This window comes from Pezoporus occidentalis, unplaced genomic scaffold, assembly GCF_034315485.1.
Source record: "Pezoporus occidentalis ecotype Australia unplaced genomic scaffold, CSIRO_AGI_Poc_V1 ctg11, whole genome shotgun sequence".
NCBI classification, from domain to species: Eukaryota; Metazoa; Chordata; class Aves; order Psittaciformes; family Psittacidae; genus Pezoporus; species Pezoporus occidentalis.
Genome location: NW_026912886.1, coordinates 5,298,476 through 5,319,068, shown reverse-complemented (window position 1 = coordinate 5,319,068; position 20,593 = coordinate 5,298,476). Strand labels below are relative to the sequence as shown.

The 20,593-nt window shown below is 52.1% G+C and overlaps 1 protein-coding gene across 3 annotated transcripts; it reads right to left on the bottom strand.

The window, feature by feature from the left end:
* Window positions 1-412: 412 nt before the first annotated feature.
* ONECUT1 (one cut homeobox 1) lies at window positions 413-19,798 on the bottom strand. 3 transcript variants are annotated; one of them, XM_062628166.1, is made up of 2 exons: window positions 18,324-19,798; window positions 413-4,153 (listed from the first exon to the last, which is right to left on the bottom strand). In XM_062628166.1, the coding sequence occupies exons 1-2, from the start codon at window positions 19,402-19,404 to the stop codon at window positions 3,861-3,863; spliced, it is 1,374 nt and encodes a 457-aa protein (XP_062484150.1). In that variant the 5' UTR covers window positions 19,405-19,798; the 3' UTR covers window positions 413-3,860. The 3 variants fall into 3 exon arrangements, with proteins under 3 accessions (XP_062484150.1, XP_062484155.1, XP_062484152.1); XM_062628171.1 differs by lacking the exon at window positions 413-4,153 and adding an exon at window positions 16,163-17,630; XM_062628168.1 differs by lacking the exon at window positions 413-4,153 and adding an exon at window positions 16,163-16,997.
* Window positions 19,799-20,593: the final 795 nt, after the last annotated feature.

Here is a 20,593-nt window from a genome sequence, read left to right as displayed (position 1 = left end):
GAAGAGTAGTAGAAAGAAGGACTGTTTCTCGGGGTAAAAATGTCTTGTTTACAACTCAGGTGAGGAGAGGTGTCCTAAGACTCTTTGGTATAAGCTCAGCAGTGTTCCCTCCAGGCAGAGCCCGCCACCACCACGGCCTTATCCTGAAATCCCTCTCAGGAGAAGAGCAGTGCCCATGGCAGTCCTGGGCCTGGTCCTGTGATGGGGCATCCCCAGCCACTTTGGCTGCTTGGGAATTCGCTTCTGGCATCGGTGGGAGCAGGAGCAAATTCTCAAGCAAAAGCCCTGTTCCTGGCTGGCTCTTGTTGGGATTGCTTTACCTGAGTAAGGAGAGGAGGCTGATGCCCCTGAAAGCAGTGCGGGTATCGCGGCAGAATGGGTTGCTCTGAAGGGGGGTTATTTTTTTGGTTATTTTTCTTTTCCTGGAAAGCTAATAATGCCATTTACAATGGGGATGGATGTGGACAGTTCACCTCTCGGCCAGCCTCCGCTCGTGGGTTACTGTGGTCAGGTTTGGATGCAGGCTATGAGCCGAATGCACATTCCTAATGCCCTCTCGCCCATGGAGTCACCTTTGACTGAAGCCCCATCTCCTGATGCTCCCAAATGGTTTCAGGTTCTGCTCCCTCTCCTAACCCTTCCTGGCAGATTTTTAGGTCCCTTTGTTGAATTTGAAACTATTTTATCAGGAATGAAGTGAACCAAAAGACTTACTGATAAGACAGAGACAAGCTTTCCTGTGTAACGTTAAGCACAACATCAGAAAGCAGCTCCCTGTTAAGGATGCCCTGCTGAGGAATGGCAATGGTCCAAGCCAGGGAGCACCAGGTAACCTATCCATGCTTCAGTTGGTGCGGCCAGGCAGTCTGCTCAGAGGTAAAACAGCTTTACAGGTAGAATGAGCAGTTCCATAGTTATTTGCTTCATGTTTTGAAAAGAATTAAAGTGTGTTCTTTGCCTGTTCAGAGTATGAGGCGCATATTGCTCATGGGAAGAGTGGTTTTGTTCCTAATGGCTTATAAAAAACCAAAACGTTTCTATATACTTAAACAGACATGTAAAAAAACCCAAACCACTTAAAATCTATAACTTGTGCATCGGGTTTTGTGTGTGTGGATACATGTGTGCACGTGCATACATACAGCACTCCATAAAAATGTGTGTGCTTGTATATATACACAGACCTATTGAGGGACTTGCATGTGTGTGTATCAGAGATCCTGAAATTGCATATTGGGTGCAAATTTAATGCTGGTATGAAAGTTCTCTTTGGTTTCAGCAAGTAGTCTCTAAAGACAATACAATGGAAATACTAAAAAATGCGGCAATGTACTTTGAATTTCCCTGCATTTTTAAATTCTCAAGTTTTAAATAAATAAGGCTCTCTTTTCTAAACTATAGGTACATTACAAAGCAGTGTTTTGCTGGAAAGAAACCTAAAAAGTTAGTTATCACCGTCCTTTATTAACCTTACACTAGTGAGACTGCATCCATAAGATACTTTGTATGTCAGCTTATTAATGTTTCCATGTCAATTATGTCTCTGTGTGGATGGAACACTTTAAAAGAAAGCTGCTAAAATTTAAGGTAAGCTAGAGACTCAAAAAACTCACAGATTAGATTACGTTTTCACGGGCAATTGCTTTGTCAGTCTTAAAGTGGGTTTAACATACGGAAATGGGGAGAAATATTCAGTGCCAAAAAGCTTGGGTTTATTTCACTTTATTTTAATATAGAGATATTTCAGCTGCATTCTAAGCACTTACTGGAAATTAACTGTATACCCTGAACCTTGACTAGACCCTGTCCTCTCTGGGAAATAAGTGGTGCTACAGAATTGCTTAACTTTGGTGTTGCTATTATTTTGAGTGGGCTTCATCCCAAAACCCAGTATCTGATTTTGTTGGTGGTGGCTGGGTTCTAGTTTACCTTGAATTTTCCTTTCTCTCTCTCTTTTTTTTTTTTTTTTTTTTTTTAAGGGTGTAAGTAAGAATATCTATTTCTAATCCTTGCTTTGGGCTTAAACGTGCATATTTGGTTATTCTGGAATTTAATATACCTAGCAGAATTACCTCTGTAATTTGAAACACCAGTTAGAAATCTAACAGGCACATGTACGGTTTTTAAAGTCTATTTTTCCCTTACACTAGAATTTAATATACAGATGTTGCACGCTCTTCTTTTTAATTTCATCAGAGTAGGAATGGGATGATTTCTCTTCTATGGGTCTGTTAGCAACAGAGCATTTAAAGCTTTTCAGCTACAAATGTTAAACTATTTCATGCATTATCCTGATTAATAGATGAGCAAGAAAGAATGCACAGGACAAAAGCTCAGCCTGCTACACACAGATAGGAAGCCACGAAACATCAGGCTTGCATCTCAGTGTCATGGGAATTTTGCTATTGACTTCAGAGGCATCATGATTTAGCCTTCCGAAACCACTACTGCAGCTCCTGTTGGAGCTCTTCTCACCAGCATTAACTGATGTTGTACCACCTTTTTCAATAAGAAAAGACCACGAGCCTTCAAAGCTACTGCTGTTCCTTTGCCTAGTAAAGTCAATAGGTAAAAAAAGCTCACTAATGTCAACGAGTATTGATCAGATGCTGAGCCCTGTGGTTTTACATTTCGTAATTCGTTTCATTTTTGCATACAAAGTGCCTCAGGTCTCCTGTTTGCAGGCTAGATGGCAGAGCTGAGCTGCATTTATATACAATGCACGGTTTGCAAAGAGCGCTGTTCAATGGGCTTCCAGCAATGTCAGCCTGGGAGACTGTAATAAGGGGATGCAGGCACGACAGCTGCCACGCTGCCTTACACGTGGCAATAGCGGCCCTTCTTTTGCTCCCAGTGCAGTCAGCGGCAGAAGGGCTCACTGACTTCAATGGAAGCGTCATCCCATTATCAGTGCCTGTGCTCCAAAAGGGGCTGCGATCTCCTCAGATGACATTCTTTCTTGCCAATCACAGAATTAGTGGTTTTACTAATTGCAAATAACAGTCTTGATTACAAGTTTTATGTGTTATACAGTTAGATTAGTTTATACCTATAACTCTACATAGTATTTTGTGTAAAAATAGCTTTGGAATAGTAAAATCATTGCAATAAAATACCTGCAATATAATTATTAAATGTGTTCTTTGGTAGCTAGTCGATTTTTTTTTTTTTTTTAATGGATGGAATAGTTTTCCTTTTTTAAATCTGAACATTCCTTAACAAACAAAGAGAATGCACTGGTTTAGGTACCATTCAAAATTTCTTTGCCTAGTTTGAACTTGCTTCCGGGCATTGCACCAGTTAAGTTCAAACCATGAAACAGCAAAAATCACACTACCGTTCAAATGAATTCAGACGACTCCACGCTTTGTAGGTCATGCCATGGCACAACCCTCTCTGAAGACCAGCCCTGACTAAGTCCCTAACCACTGGTGTGTACGTTATACACCTTCATGGCAATTGCTGTAGAAATGAAGAGCCATATCTGAAGAAATGTCCGTTCAATGACAAGAAATCACTATGCTCCAAACCACTAAACAGCCAAGTACGGTGAAGATGATAATGGGCAAAGGTGTAAAACCAGTGGTCTGCTTTTCTTCTCTTTGCATTCCATTTCATTCCCTCCATTTCACTTTCTTCTTCCTCTCTGTTCTTTGCAAGTCGTCATCCTACTAAAGTGTGTGTCTTAGAACAAAGTCATAATGCAGGTGAAATATGTCTTTGGTTTCTTTGGACTTATAAATAACATTTATTTCAAATAGTTCTAAGTATAAACCTGCTATCTTGAGGTCCTGGTCTGTCTTTATTTATTTATTAATTTTTAAAGCTTTTCCACCGAGGTTTAGTTCGTGGTTATTCCTTCATGCTTTGGTACAAGTGCTTGATGAAGAAGATGAGTTGCCTGAATTGGAGCTGCCCTCGTCTTGCCACTTATCCAGACTCCTCCTCCGTGCATTCATGAAAAAGTTGCTGACGGTGCTCAGCTCCAACCCAAGCTGCTGGGAAATGGTGATTTGTAATTCTTTGGACGGACGCTTATTTTCCTTGAATATTGCATGTAGAGTTCGACGCTGGACATCCGTGAAGACCAACCGAGGCTTTTTGGGTGTATTCCCTCTGTCCTTTCCGTGCTCTTGTTCTTTCCTCTTGCATGCTGCAAGAAAGGGGAGAATGGTTAGAGAGGGCTGGCAGAGGAGTGCACTGGTACACAGAACAGGACAAACGGGATACAGGACTGCTCATGTCAGCTTCTAAATTTGGGGACGATTTGTGACACTTTTTAAATTACTATAAACTACAGAAAGAGATAAGGAATAGAAGTTCGAAAATACCTTTGTTGTTGTCTGATAAAACTCAGCAAATGCTATTACATTTTAGTAACAGTCATTACTGCTGGTACTTTAACTATGTAATATCTCTATGAGGTGGAGTGGAAATTCACTGAGCTCTAAAATCAACCTTGCCAACCTCTTCAACCTTCATTATTTGTTGTCAATCCATTTCTGTAGCCTTTTATTGTCTAAGAAATATGGAACTGGGAGAAACCAGGATGCTACTACAGTCTTACACACCAGATGATTACGTATTCTGAACAAAATAAACCACGTTTCAACATGAAGAAAAATGGTATAGTAAATGTTCCGTACAGAATTTCACCTTATTTCATCTATCATCCTTTCTTTCCCATTCAGAACACCATTTTGCTCTATATTACTAAAGGCACTCACAATTTGAATCTGCCTTGCAGATCACCTGCCACATAGGATCCAACAGGATGACAGAGTGACTCCCAGATTCCCCCCCACCAGCCTTTGACTGCCTGCCACTTCATCTTGTTAGCATTTTGCTAGGATAAAGGTTTCCTTGGGAGAGCAGATTGCTCTGTCTCGCTTTCAAAAGATTCTGAAGTTTGTTTCCCTCTTTTTTCTCTAACAATGACCTTTAATGCTGATTCAGAGATGTATTTCTGAAGGTAATAAGGATGTTTTGTCTCTGTGCCTGCCTAGTCCTGAATTCTGTTGAGATCAGTGCTGATTATATGAAGAAGAATTTTGTGTACCTATTCCACAGTTATTGGAATGAAAACAGCAAATTACTTTACAAAGGTCCTTCCTACATCTGTTAGTGCAACCTAGAGCCAGCCTTGGCATGAGGGTTTAATTGCTTGAGGGAAGTATAAAAATAGTCATCCACCTTTTGTACTTAGAGAAATAGCAACTGCACAGATCAGACAGCAAGATTCAGGAGATGCAAAGGCACCTTCTGCCAGCCCAGCAGGCAGCGACCAAGACACTGGCATCTCAGCCCCCTCTGAGGAGAAGCTTTTGAAGAGCTCCCCAACAGTATGTATTCCAGCCACACATTCTTTCATAAGCAATGACACATGAATCAAATGGACTGGGATACCAAACTCATACCTTCTACAGTTATTTTTATATGAAACCCTTTGAAGAGTGCTTTGAAGTTACATCCTGACCTCTAAAACTCTGTGCAGCTTCTGGGCTGAAACCCAGGTTTCCTCATGGAAGTGAGCCCCCACTGAAGTCAAGCTGCTGAATTCACTGTGGGGATCAGTGCCTGCTGAAATAATTCTGCATCCCCAAGTGAAAGTTAACATTGATAACTCAAGGATTAAAAATACTTTTGCGAGAATAGTCTGTTATTTACTGGCATATATTAGGAACAAGGAGCAAAGAACATATCAACAGCATCTCAATCTTTTTTACACGTCTATCCATTTGAAAATCACGAGTTCCCATGAAAGCACATGTCGGAGCTCAGCTCTGTAACAGCCTCAGTCTCCAGCTCTGACTTTGCCCTGCTGACAGGCTAATGCAGCAAAGGAGACAAACTAAGCTCAGGCAAGGTTTGCTGTGCCTAATGATTTCTGCTTATGCTGCTTTGCACCTTCCTGTTTCAAAGACGACACAAATTCCAGCTTTCACCCAGACACTCTGTCTGGGGTTTGTCACAAAATCTTAACTACACAAATAGCATGATCTGAGTCGGCTCTGCACGATGCTTCAGCAGGAATAGTCACATCATAAATGACAGTCACAGTAGTAGATACAAAGCTAGTTCAATTAGCAGTGTAAACCTCTGGGGTTTCCATCACAAACTAGTACCTGAGTTCTCCAAAATCACAGAGGATAACAAGAAAACAACAGTCCATTGTGAAACTAACTTGCTGAACACATTGTCTTCCTGAACTTGTGCTCACCTCCTGAAACATAATATTCCTGAATAATTATTTCCTTACTCCCAAGAGTTACAGCTTCTCTTGTTGCATCAGAGACCTTACAATTACTGCTCGTAACATCACAGAGGTAAGAAAAAAGTGCTCATTACTGGAGAGGAAAAAATAAATCCTCTCCAGTCTATGACACAAACAGGCCAACTGCAGTGTTTTGCAAATAAAACTTCATTTCAGTCAAACCCATCAGAAAGCAAGCACTGAGGTTCCCATGGTGCTCTCTGGAGAAGCTGGGAGCCATCCCTTGCTGCTGCAAACCAGTGTGGACTCAATTTTTTAACAAACTATCCTGCAGGATTGCTGGTTTCCTAAGGCTTGGTCCACACCTACTGGGAGCGAGGGAAGATATGCTCTAGTTTTGCCTATGAAATAGGATGATTCTTATCCTCACATCCAAGTTGGAGTTCTTCTTTCTTCTAGTTTGAATTAAGTGCTAATAATGTACCAGTTCAGAGGAAGAGAGAGATTGACTCAGTTGCAATTGGGACCTTATCTAAGACACGAAGACCCACATGCACAAGTTCAGCTCTCACTGGACACAGCACAGCCCCAGGAGGTGGAATTGAGGCAGGCATTGCCCAGAGCAGCCCGGCCAAGCCAGCCTGGACTGAGCAGCACACCACAGAGCCTTTCTTCACCGTGGGATGATGGGGCATGGCTTCCAAACCTGGATCATTTCCATTCAAAGCTAAAGTTGCTGTCTTCTGAGCTTTACCCCTGTTAGCATTCACCAGAGGTAGATTGAGGGCAAAGACTTTCCAATACATTTAATTGTTCACAGCACACTTGCAGACAGTGCTGCAAGGCCTCAGGTTGTGAGCAGCAAGGGTGGATACCACCTCTCATCTTCTGCCTTGTCCAGGCTCAGAAATATTAATAGCACTTAAAAATAAATAATGGTGATAATGAAAAACCATAATAGGGTTTCCTTACAATCGTTTTCCCTGCACTGGAGCCAATCAATTTTAATAATAAATTGTAGCTTCCAGCTTGCCAGAGAACAAATGTACACCGCAGGATAAAATCTGCTCCAACGTGAGAGTCTACCCAAAGCAGGCACAGAGACCAGCCAGCTCACATGGCAAGGGTTGACAAATAGGGGCCATCCAGCCCAGTTACAGCAGGCTAAGCCAGTTCAGACAAAGCAGCTATGCCTGCCTGGGCCAGGTCCTCCTCCAGCACCAGTAATGGTGTTCACTGCAGTCAGAGGCTCCGGAAACACTGACTGAAACCCTTTTCTTGTGTAAAAAAAACAGAGCCTGTCTTCAAAACCGTTTATCACACACCTTCATCTGGATTTTAGTAGAAGATAATAAAAGTAATTTGCAGTGATGTGCCCATACCCGTTAGCACTGTGAGCAGACCCTGTCCCACAGCACAAAAGCTGAATTCAGGTGCTTTGTGGGGTGCTGTGCTCCCCAGAGGCATGCACCTCTCCCCTGCACACCCGCTCTCATGCTGCCCTGTCTCCCCATGGCAGACAGCCGTGCTCTTTGTCTCTGGGCTGCCCCAGCTGAGCGATGCTCCTTGTGATGCCTTTTGAAAAAGCCTTAACAAAGTCTAGTTAAGAAAAAAGCAAAGCAGAGGATAAAGAAAGAGTCACTATGGCTCTGGCAACACATGTGCAGATATGACAATGTAATATTATCGGTGCCAGAAGGAGCCTTATAAATCCACTGCTGAACTCTGGCCTCTTCCAGTCACTTCTATCTTCCTCTGCCCTGAGCAACAGATATTTTTGACACTTGCAATTCTCCTGATGCAGTCCATCAATCTATTTTTGTCTCCCTTTGTTCCTTCCAAGTAGCCCGAGGGATTTGGCTGAGTTAACTTGCCAACCTTGTAAGGTCTGTACATCTCACTGAGGCCTGGTTGCCTGTGCGTGGTGCTGAACCGGGTCTCACTGCTGCAGCTCTCCTGCAGCACCCAGCTGGTCTGGCTCTGTACAGCACAGCGGGATCAGTCCTGCTCTGCTGCAGGTGTGGCAGGATCATGTCCCCTCTGAAAACGCACTAATTGCATCATCAGGTTGAGATAGCAAAGAGGATGTTTTGCCCACCTGTGATGTGAACGACACTGGTCTGTCAGTCTAAAAGTCAAGATTACAGTAAGCTCAGGTGTTAACTCTGACGCTTGATCTAGTCTTTCATCCCTAGAGAGTGGATTTCTCTTTTAAATCTAAGGAAAAAACCCTGATTACCATAAATCAATTTTCAGGAGCACCTGGTGCATACACGTGTGCCTATCTGTATCTGCCAAACACAAATTTTCCTTTCTAAGAACCAGAGGCACAGAATGAAACCACTAATACTCTCAACAAACCCTCTGGTTTGTTTTGGGCACATAATAAACCATAGAATCATAGAATTACAGAATGGTTTGGATTGGAAGGGACCTTAAATCTCATCTACTTCCATCCCCTATGCCACAGGCAGGGACACCTTCCACTAGACCAGGCTGCTCCAAGCCACGTTCAACCTGGCCTTGAACACTGCCAGGGATGGAGAATAAAATATCACCACAAGTTCTGCTGGCTGTTTTTGTTAAAAATGGCACTGGTGTAGGGGGAAAGGCAATGGAAAACCCTACTTGGGCAAACCCCAGCCCAAGCCCTGTGGCTAGCTGTGGAGGCAGAAGACCACTCTCACTGCCAGAGGCACTGCTCTGCTGGCTACCAACCACATCACCGAGTGTGTGCTCTCAGACACAGGGTAGAAAGGCAGCAGATGCTGAGGAAGAAGGTGAATTTAGGGGGGTTCAGACCTGACACTGAGAAAGCCATGCCATTCCATGCACACCAACAGGTCACACTGCTCACCAGCTGCCAGCAGCAGTTCCCATTACTCCAGGACAGGCACATGCAATGGCCACAATTGCCTTTTTAACTGTACAAAGTGGTTGGAAAGGGAGGAGAGACACAGGGCAGGAAGAAGGGAGCACTCCCACCCCAGTGCACCACAACAGCACAGCATTACAGCTCCTCTTGGAATGGTCCCATCACTGCCTTGGCATGAGCTTTCTCACCCCACTGAGGTGGGAGCCAAGGCACACAGTGTGTCTCTGCTTACAGGGAGCCCTTTTTCCTCTCTGTATCCAGAGCAGGTCCAGACCAGCAATGGGGAGACACACACACAGAGTAATGTCTCCAGTTATGCTGAATTCAGAGCCTGGTTGGCATGGAGAGGAGGCCATATCCACCAGTGATGGGATAGAGGGCCTTTCACCCTGAAGTGACAGGTCACGTTTCCAGCTCTGGCCCAGGTCATTGCTGACCACAAGCCATTATTGCTTGTGGCCATTGAGTGCCCTGTACGAAAGAGGTAGTGGTCTTGGTTCAGCTCCCTGTGAGCAGGTTCACAACACACACACTAATTTCCATCACATTTGACACACCGTTTGACACCAATTAGTGTTAGATTGAGCCGGACGCTATGGACAGAAGGAGTCTGTAGGAACTCATTTGTAGCTTTTTGGGGAGTAAAAATGATTGGGGATCTCTCATGACTCTGGGCTCGCTCTGCCTTGCCTCATGAGGCACTTTCTGGTTGCTTCACACCAGAAGGTAAAGTCAGCACTGAGCTCTGAGATCTTCACCAGTACTCTCATCGGACTGGTTTAGTTTGGGGGACTTCCTCACCCTTACTATTCATGAGCATTATATTTGCTTCAGACAGGTAGGAGAAAAAAAGAACTCTTTTATGCTTTCTCAGACTTCAGTGCGAGATTCTACAAAAGCAATGGGGAGTTTACAAGCTTCATTCCTGTGGGTTCAGACCAGTCACCCTTCCCATTAGTGGGAAACCCCCAAGAAATGATGCAGCCCAGCTTGAAGAAGTGCACCAAAAGCCCTGCATTTCTGCAGGGGTCATAGGACAGACAAGATGTATTTCAGACTGCCTGGAAAGAGTTCTCCGAAGTCTTGTGATTATCATGTTTCCCCCCTCCTCTTGCAAAGTCTTTTATCTATCCCAAACTCGTGTGTACAGGACATGTCTTAGAGACATAAAAAACCCTTTCAGAATCCTCTCCTTATATGTATTTTCTAACCTCTGTTGTGTCAGGTCTACAAATGCCAGGACCTGCCCCAGTTACAGTTTGAGCTGTGCCCACTAAGACCTAAGTGGAATCTTCCTAAAGCATCTGCTTCTAGTTTTGAAACATCACATAATACCCAGTAACACTTTCAGAGAGTGAAAACTCTTCACTGGTACAAGCTAGAGAATATCCTCCTTCTGAAGGAGGCTCTACCTTTGGGTAGAAAAGGCAGCAGGATTTCCATTGGAGGTTGAAGCCACTTAAGGACTTCAGCCATCAGAGAGAGTCACACTGCCTACAACAGCTCACTGAGAGCAAGTCGCCAAAAGTTTACAGTAAATTCATGGTGATGATAATATATAATAAAGCATGATAAGCTCCATCCTTATCATGCAAATAACACCTCTGGAGTGTGCAGAGAGACAGACGATGACAGATCTTTCCTAATTATCAAAAACTCTACATTTGGGGCAATATGAGAACAAGATAAGGTGCCTATAAGACACATGCTACCTGAAGGCAGACTTCACCACACCAACTAAAAAGCAAGCAAATCTGTTTGGCCTGGATGAATAACCACAGCTGCTGTGTACCATTCACTCTGGTACCTCACCATTTGGTGGCCCCCTTGTCACTGGCCTGGGGCCTTTGCAGGCACCTTGGGGATGGGATCCCTCCAGAGACATGCTGTGTGAGACAGAGACTGCACATCAGGACAGCTTTGGCCACGTGCTCCTGCTGTAGTAAGCAATGGGCAGCAATGGTGCTGCAAAGAGCATCCCCAAAAGCTCCAACCCACCATAGAACAAGGCCATCCATGTGTCAGCGATGAAAGCCTATATGGGTGATGCAGTTCATTGGTTGCTCCCCAAAACTTTCTCCTTTCAGCTGAAGAGAGCACTGCTCTGAAATGTCTGAACCCACACTAAAGTATTTCTTGGCATTACTACTCCTAGCACCCTTCAGCATTTTGCACTTGTCAGTCTAATGATTTGTATTTACATTTATTTAGAGTGCTGGTGCATACATCCACTCACAGGTCATTTGACCTCTATCTTATCGCTCTGCCTTTGAGCCCAGGCAATACTCCTCTTCTGTTGTTTCATAACATGAAAAGAGATAAAAAATACATTCCTATATGCTCGCAGAGTGACATCAACCTGCCAACATATAGATCCCAGCTGAGATTGGATTGTAAACATTTCACTCCGTGCACTGTATTAAAACGAGTGACCTTAATTTGCTGGCCCTGGAATAATAAAGTCAATCTGACTAAAGAGCGCTGACTCAACACTTTGGGATTCTGGGGTTTACACAAACTTACAGTGTTGATGGATCTGTAACCACTGGAGTGAGCTGACATCACCATTACAGAATATGTTGTTAAGTGGATCAATCAGGGGAAAGCACCCGATTTTCCTACGATATCATTTAAAGTAAACGTTAAATTTCTTTAGCTGGGTCTTTAGTTAACCATATTACTGTGACAAATATTTCTTTGTCCAGCATAAGTAATTAGAATTTAATCACTTAAACTGCATCTTAATTACCCCAAATGAATTGGAAGGACATTTAATAGCAAAGATTAAATTGCCTTAATGAACGATTTTTGCGACTACATCAATATTTTAATCGTGTTAGCCCTTCCCGGCCACCCCCCCTCGACCCCGCAGCACGGCGCAAGCAGCCCCCGGCCCCTGGGTGGCGCCCGCTCCCCACGCTGCCTCGGCCGCTGCCCAGCGGGGGGCCCGCACCGCTCCGCACCGCACCGCACCGCTCCTCCCAGCCAGGCGCACCGGCCGCTCCGCCAGGAAGCGCCGCCAGCTTCGCCCCGCACTTCACCGCGCCCAGCCGGGCAGCAACGCCCGCTCCGCACCCGTCTGCTCCTTTCCACGCAGCTTCACACCGCTCCGCTCCGCACCGCCCGGCCCCGCCCGCGCCGTGTGCGGACGCATCTCGCTGCGGAGCCACGTCGGCCCTGCCCGGCCTGGCCTCTGCTCGCTGCCGCTTGTTTTCATTACCGCAGCAGGAGCAGATCCTCCCAGGGGGGCGGGCGAGGCGCTTCTGTAACGGGCTCGACGCTTGACCGGGTTATTCCGCCCCTTCCTGCTGCTCCAGCCGCCGAAAATGGGGTTTCTGAGCTGTGGAAGCGACGCAGTGCGTTGCCAAACCTTCGCTGGAATATTAAGGATCGTCGAATTTACTTAAAACCCGGCCAGCTTCTCGCGCCCCTTCCCTAAGGACCTACCTGACCCTTCCCGCTTCCCCTGCTCCAGTTTTTAAGCCTTCAGCTAATTCCGACAGTGTGTTCAACAACGAGATAAGTCTCAAACGGACGAGAAACGCGGCCGCGGTGACACGAGGAAAGTCCCCGCTTTGGGGGCGTTACGGCAGCACCGCGGCAGCCGGTCTCTGCCGGGGGAGGGGGCTGCGAGGATCGCCCTACGGGGGGGGAAGGGGGGAAAGAATCTCCTTACCCCCACCCCCAGGCTGCAGTAAACGCGTGCGGCACTGCTGCACCTGAGAGACACCCGGGCCTTGGGGCGTGCTCACGGCAGCAGCTGCTGCACCGAAGTAACTAAGGAAAACCCCCGGCGCCATCCGACAGAACGCTTTTGGCTGTTCGGAGTAGCAGCTTTTCTGATGCCCCAGAAGGTACTTGCACACCCCAGCCCGCAGCAGCTTGCAGTGCTGCTTGTACGCCCGCGAGAAGGCAACACCCACGTCTGAATTGCCATCCACATAAAATGTTACCGCTGAGACTTTCTATTGCCCTAAAATGGGAAAAATCAAAACTAATGTTGAGCTAATAAATTGTTCCTATAAATTACGCTTTCAGCATCATAAACCTGACTTCCTCTTAAGCAAAATGGCTCAAGCAAGCTGCATTTCCGAAGAACGTCAGTAAGCATCGGTCGCTTCTCTGTCAGTGTATGGTTAATCCAGATAGATTTATGTTTGAAACGCGAATCAACATTTATCGATTTGATCATGGAAGAACCCGACGTGATGCCATGCTAGGTCTGTGCTCGGTCCTCAGGAAATCCCTCGTCGATGCCTGCAGTCTTCAGGTTAAAGCCACCAGCACTTCAACAATAACTCCTGTGCTTAAAAGTCACCTTAGGTGTCCCTCGAAACGAACTTGTCCCTTGTGCGGAGGTTATGGGGATCCTTTTGCTACACTGAGGACAGGAGCAGGCTGCCTGAGGCAAAGCACGAGCTTTAGTTTAGTGCTGGAACACGCAAAGACAGGCACCGATGCGTGCCCGGCCTGTGCATTTCCAGGGAATCTTGCCTTACTCCAACCAGCGCGTTCCTTCCCGGCGGTGTAGGGGACAGGGGGCATTCCTGGCAGTGCCCGGGCTCCCATTCGTGGCATCTGCGGCGGGCGCCACGCTGCCGTCCTTCTCCCCTATCCCTCACTTCCTCCTCCTGAGCCACCCCGACCCTTCCAGCCAGATGCAGCGCTGCGGAAGCTCCCTTTCCCTCTGCTCACGCACCCCTACGAAGACACCCGTCCACAAACCAGCTCCTCTCGGGGCTCAGTGCCTGGTCTGGAGCCGCTGCGCTCCCGCGGGCATCCCGGCCCCGGAGCCAGGGGGGTGATGGCACTCAGGGCTTCCCCCCTCCGCGGCCGCACAGCCCTCATTGCCGGCTCCTTTCCTCCTCACCGGTGCGGCGCTGGCCCGGTCAGCCCCCGCTCCAGGGCGGGACTTCCCGGGAGCCGCTGTCCACGGTGCTGAACCCGAGCCGCGCTCGCCCCGAAGCCTCGGGGCGGTACCCGCGGGAGGCGCAGCCCGGGCTCCGGCACAGGGCACCCCTCCGAGCTCGGTCGGTCTGCAGCCCTCGCCAGCGCCGTTGCAACCCGGCCCTGTGCGGGTGGAGTGCCCGGGCCGGCGGGGTCGGCTCCCGTTGTCCAACGGTCAGCAGATGGCGCAGAGTCCCCGGGAAGCGCGGGCCGACGTGCGAGGACCAGGGGCAGCTGTGTGGCCCTGGCCGGTGAGGACGGGCAGACGCGGCCGGCCAAGCCGGCATCGCGCCTGCAGCCCCGTCCCTGGGGCGACCACAGCGGTGCCCTCGGTGGGGAGCAGCCCCGCTGTGAGGCTGCTTCAAACAAACGGGAGCGGGGCACGGCCCACGGCGCCGCCCCCCCACACGCGGCGGGTAATTAAAGCAAACAAACAAGCGAACAAACAAGTAGGGGCCGAACCGTGCTACGGGGCCCGGCCCGGTGCGGAGGAACGCGGCTGGCAGCCGCCGCCAGGCCCCTCTCCTCCTTCCGCGGGGCAAACATTAACGAAGGGCAAACGCAGCTATGTGCGAGCGGCTGTAAATCAATCCCGTCACAAGGACACGGCCGGCAAACAACAGTTGCCCCAGCGCCCGCCCGGTGCGGAGGGGCACGACCGCTCCGGGGGCGGGCTGCGCTCCCATCCTCCGATCCCACCGGGCCGGAGCACCTCGTCTCGGGCCCAGCACCGCGCCGGCAGCTGCGCATCGGCCACTGTCACCACCCACGGTGCGCGGAGCCAGGCCCGCGCCAGTCCCCGCGACGTCCGGGCAGCCCGGGCCGAGAGTGACAGGGTCTGTGCCCCAGGCCCACGCCGCTCTCAGGCTGTCATCGGCCAAGCCCCCGGTCGATGCCCTCCGCCTCCCTGATGCAAATGCGTTTATGCAAAGTCCCCGCCGGGTAAATATTAATCAGGCCCTAATGAGGCAATTGGGGCCGGGGAGGCATCGACCTTCCTCGGCGCTGGGCGGGCGGCCGGCGTGGCGAGGGGAGCAAGCGGCGCGCATTAATTTCATATTTAATGTGGAAAACGCTCTGATTACGGTATCGATTTCTTTACAGTTAATTTGGCGGGAATTTCTCGCCGGCTTCCCAAGACTTCAGCTTCGCCGAGATTCAGACTGGGAGGGAGAAAGGAAACGAGAAGGGAAGAAGAGCTGCGACTACGGAAAATATCAGCCTGGGCGCAGGCAAAGACCGAGCAGCTCCGGAGGGCCAGAATGAGCCCCACGCCCCTTGCCCGGACGTGCTTGGGACACTGGGAGCGGGAAGTCGCCGCGGAGGGTACACCTCGGCAAGGTGGCCTCTGCTGCAGAGGATCCAGAGAGGCCTCTGTGCTCCCTTGGACCCCCTCGCCTGCTCCCGAAATGTTTATTTGCCGCGTTCCTCCCGCGGGGCCACGGCCCAGGGCACACTGGGTTTTCCTGAACAAGAGGAGTCGGGTTCTGCCTTCTTTATCCCTTCCCATTTCCCTCCCTATTCGAAAATAACCTGGAATAAATTCCCCTTAAATCCCATCAGGCTGCAGAAGGGCTGTGCATTCTCTTTGAACTGTATTTTTGCTTTCCGTATCACTTCACTGCCCTGCCAAATGTCCATGACAGCGAGGGAAGGGAGGGAACACCATCTAAGAGAGAAATGGCTGAATAGATAAATATTCAGCGATCGAGGGGGTGAGAGAGTGGGACAAAGGACAAGAGAAGAGAGGGGAAGGAAGATGGGATGAATAAGATGGAGGCTGGAAGAGGTCAGCTTTGCAATTAGCAGTTCTGCTTACATTTCAAGAGACAGCCCAGGAAGTGTCAAGACCTCAATCCTGCTTCCATGTAACTACCAATTTTTCCACTATTTGTCGGAGCTTCTGTAATCTGGGAGGTAGGGATCCCCCAGGGATGGCTGGAAGGGGCAAATACTCAAGATAAAGTGCCGTGCAAGACCGTGAGGCCTGAAATAAGAAGGCTCCATCCCCCTCACCACCTCCTGCCGCTCCCTGCAGGAAATGAGGAAGGCAAGAAATGAAGGCAGAGAGGGCTCTGCTCTGGCTATTTATCTACCTGATAATTCTCTGAATGCCCGGGAGCGAGTTATAATTTGGACATGAAATTTAATTTGCGTCGGCTGGAGTAATTTATAGTATTTTGAATTGATGTTCATACATCAATATCAGCTGGGGCAGATTTTTACCACTTAGTAAGATCATCACACATTTAAAACGTGTACAACCCGGGATCGATGCTTGCTCGCTGCATGTGCAGTACGGCGCCGGCAGCGCGGAGAGGCGCGCATCCTCTGCGGGGTGGGGCCGGGCCCTCCGCGGCCGCCCTCATTGGCTGGGACGCCGTATTATGCAAATGTCCACGTGCTGTGGGGCAGCCGGCGCGCGGGCGGGGCAGCGCCTCTCGAGGCCCGTGCGGGATGGGGACGCGGGGCCCGGGCCGGCCGCTCCTGTGAGGTGGCAGCGTTTGGGTTTCGTCAGGAAGGGAAGGCGGAATAATGAGGCTTTGTCTGTCTAACGGGATTACCGGGATCCGGTCGTGAGAGTGCAGCACTGAGGTGGCAGGGGGAAGGGGCAGTGCAGGGGCAGAAGAGAACAATGGGTCCCCTCCGAACACGGCAGTGGGTCAGAGCGCGGGGAACTGTCCCCTTCCTCCTGCCCAGGCCTCCCTCCGGCCCGGGCCGTGGAGCCGCTGCCAGCAGTGCCAGCAAGGGGAGGCCAGCAGACTCCAGAGAGAGGGGTTGCTTCCAGTATCGATCTATGCAAATGAGCGGAGATTCAGGTCGACCGAATTGTCGTAAAAATATGTTCCAAACCGAAGAAGGCTCGCCTTAGCGATCGTTATGGGGATACTGCAAACACAAATTCCATCGTCCTCCCGCGGGTAGCACCAACAACGCGAGGGTTTTCTCCTGGTGGGATGGCTGTCGAGGAAGGGAAGGTGGAAAGGGCATTTTCTGAGAGCTTAGAGCTTTGAAACTGACTCGGCAGGAGTGGAAGCCAAAGGGAACAACGTCCTCCCACCGGCGTGCACCCCAGGGCCGGGACGGCGGGAGGGGGATGCTGTCCCGGGCCCTTCCCCATACCGCTTCAGGCTTTAGAAAAGAGAAGGGAGCTGAAAGCGGGTAAGGAGCGCGATGCGGCCCAGCCGGGTCCCCGCAGACTCCCAGTTCCCACCGTCACAGCAGTCGAAAGTGCAGCAGCCTTTGTGCCTTTGCGAGGAGAAAGATTCAACCCTTCCCTTATTTTTGTCTGTGAAACGGATCAGTGACCCCGGCTCCAACTCGGATCGACTGCCTCGCGTTCTCCAGGGACAAATTAATGGAGACCTATCACTTAATTAACAAACCCTCACTCACGGCATATTAAACTCGGGCTCCGCGCTGGGAGCGCAGGAGGCAGGGGGCGGCGAGCAGGCACCGAGTGGGACCGGACGACTGCTCCGGGCGGGCAACACGGAGCCGCTGGGAGGGGGGATGTCTCCGGAGCAGCTCGGAGACACGACACGGACTGCGAGTCTCAGCAGGGGCATCCACGCGCAATTCAAACTCCACGGCCTAATGATAATCACAACCAATTAAAAAAAAATTAAGTAAATGAACTGATTCCAGCCACCAGCCTCTCTCAGCCCGCAGTCACACGCCGGGCACGTATCGCTTGCGGGAAAACCCCGTCCCAGCACAGCGAACCCAGCCCAAGCGGAACGCGGGGCTGGAGCTGGCCAAAACCCCGGCGGGCGCTGCACCGGAGCCCGGGGTCGCTGTCACCGGCACAAAGCGGACGCATCGACACCTCTCGGCAGAGCGTTACCGGGGCTCCCTCCCCCACGTCAGCGAGCCGTACCGGGCAGTGCCGGGCACGATCGCTCAGAGAACCGCCGAGCAGAGCATTTCCGCCTCGCCCTGCCCGCTGCGGGCAGCGCTGCCGGCGGGCCGTGCGCGTGTCGCCGCACCCCGTTACCGGACATGGTGGGCGCCGTCCCGCTGGCGGCGGGGAGGCTGGCGGGTGCGCCCCGCCCGAGCTAACGGGGAGAGCCGGAACGCCGCAGTGCGCAGCCCGGGCCCCGGCTCGGCTTTGTCTGGCAGCCGGGAGCGCGGAAGCCGGACTGTGCCGGTGCGCGGAGCGAAACGGAGCGGCGGAGCGGGGCTGGGGCCTCTCCGCGGGGGCAGGCAGAAACCGGGGCGGCCTGCCCAGGCCCGGGGCCCCAGCCCCGTCGCCACGGTGCCCCCTCCGCCCCGCAGCGGGCTCACCTGCCAGCCGCAGAGCAGACATTCGCTGAAATTCCGGCTCCTGGAGCCACTTCCACATCCTGCGGAAGGTCTCCCGGCCGGATTTGAGCTTGCTCCAAGGCTTGGGGTTCCTCAGCAGGTCTGAGAGGGTCCCTTGAGAGCGGCACAGCACCCTCTGGGCGAAGATAGCCTGGGGGATGCTGTACCGCTTGAGCTCGGTGGTGATCCTCTGAGCTACTTCTTTGGTATTGATTTCTTCCATTTGCCCTGAATTACTTCCACTGTTGACCTGCGAACCAGTTACAGAAGGGTTTTGCTCCCTGGCAGAGCCCAGGATCTGCCCGTGGCTCTGGGCATTCAAGTGGGCATGGGGGTGGTGTGGGATCCCGTTGATAGGCACCATGCCAGCGGAGGTGGGGGTGAGGTGTTGTTCGCCATGCCTGGCCAACATGGCAGGGTGGTGGGCTTCAAATCCGTTTGGGGTGAGCATTTTCTCGGCGGGCATGGTGGCACTGGGGTGAGCGTAGTGGGGCAGCCCTTGCTGGGAGTTGTGGATGCTCCCCAGGCCCGATCCAGACAACGGAGAGAGGCTCTGCCCCATGCCAGTAACATCCTTATGGTAAGGGGTGTAGAGATTGTTCATAGATGCCAGACCCCTCTCGTCCCGCATGAGCGTGAAGCTGCCGCTCACGTTGCCCGGTATCCGCTGGTGGGGGTGGTGGTGATGGTGATGGTGGTGATGGTGGTGAGGGAACTTGTCCGAGACCGTCGAGATGGGAGGTAGAGGCTGCAGCGGGGTGAGCGTGGTGTAGGTGCTGCTCATGCTCATGCCGGGGGGGGTCTCGCAGGCCATGGTCATGGTGGGGTGCAGGGGGCCCGTCAGCGCGTGGTCGGGCGGCCGGTGGTGGTGGTGGTAGTCGCCGCCGTCGAGGATGGACGCCATGCCCATGGAGCGCGGGTGTGCGGGCAGGTGGCTGCCGCGGTGGGCCACGGCGCTCCGGTGGTGGGGGCTGCCGCTCATCAGGTCGGCAGCCGCGGGCACCGGCTCATGGCTCACCCCGTGCAGGTCGCCGATGTTCTCCATCGCCAGCTGCGCGTTCATCGTCGGCCAGGCGGGCGGCCGGACCGCACATCTATCTGGTGGGCAGCGGGGCGTCCCGGGGCTCTTCGCGGCGGCCGCGGGCCGGTTCCTCCCGCGAGCCGGCGGCGGCGGGTGGGCGCTGCGGGCTGGCGGCGGTGCTGCTGCTGCTGCTGCTGCCGCGGGGCTGCGGGATCTTCCTTTTTTTTTTTTTTCCTTTCCCCTTCTTCTCGGCTCTGTCTTTATTCGTTGCTTTCCCCGCTGCCGGGTGACGCCGCCGGGCCGCTGCTCTGGCCCCGCTCGGTCAGGCCGGGCCCCGCCGCCGCGGCGGGAGCCTCCCGCGCCGCTCGCCCTCCCGAGCCATGGCTCTTTCTGCGCTCCGCCGCCCGGGCAGCGGCTCGGCTGCTGCAGCGCCGCGGCCGCCACAACGGCGCATGCGCACGGCGCCCCCGCCCCGCCCCGCCCGCCACGGGCCCGCCCCCTCTGTGACGTCACCGCCCCTATTAAGGAGGCGAGCCCCGCGCGGCGGCGGCCGGAGCCGGTGCTGTCTTGCGCTGCCGCCCCGGGCCCTAGCGCCCCCCCCTCCGCCTCACTCTCGGGCACAAAGGGCCGACCCCTCCCGCACTCCGCCTCTCCCGGGCCGGCGGCTCCCGGGTATTGGGGCTGCCCGCCCCGCCCCGCTCCGCCCCTTCGGTGACTCCTCGTTTTCCAGGAGCGCGGAGCCTCCTCGCCCTCACCTCACAGTGAGCTTCCGGGGGGTGAGACACCCTGGCCCGGGAGCCCGCGGGCAATGCCCGCCCTACGCCCCTTCTGTCCCCCCCCCCAGTATCCTTCTGGCTCCCGCACGCACGCCAGCCCCGAGACCTATCCTCTGCGCTGTCCTACCGGGGAACTTCCCGTTATCCGTCCTGGGAAAGAGCGCTGGGAGCCCCGCAGCGCTGCGTCCGGGTCCAGCTGGGTTCTCCCCTCGCTTCAGCTCCCGTTTACCCCTCCCAGAGCTCTTGTCCCGTGTGTCCCCCTCCAAGATCCCGCTGGGCCCAGCCAGTCGATGCGATGCGGGGACCTCCCCCCTTCAGCCCTCTCCGGAAACCTCGATGGCCCGGGGGCCGTGCCCAGCGGCCCAAGGAGAGCATATGCCCCGAGGCGCCCGGCAGCCGGACGTGCCGCTGGTTTTCTTTTATTTTTTCCCCCAAAAGAAAGAAAAGGAGGAGGA

Bases quoted from the DNA above. Each gene is read 5' to 3' on its own strand.
- ONECUT1 (XM_062628166.1), bottom strand. From the start codon at position 19,404: ATGAACGCGCAGCTGGCGATGGAGAACATCGGCGACCTGCACGGGGTG. The intron at 4,154-18,323 runs GTGAGCCCGCTG...CCTTTCTTGCAG, and splicing joins GTCTGCTCTGCGGCTGGCAG to CATGCAAGAGGAAAGAACAA.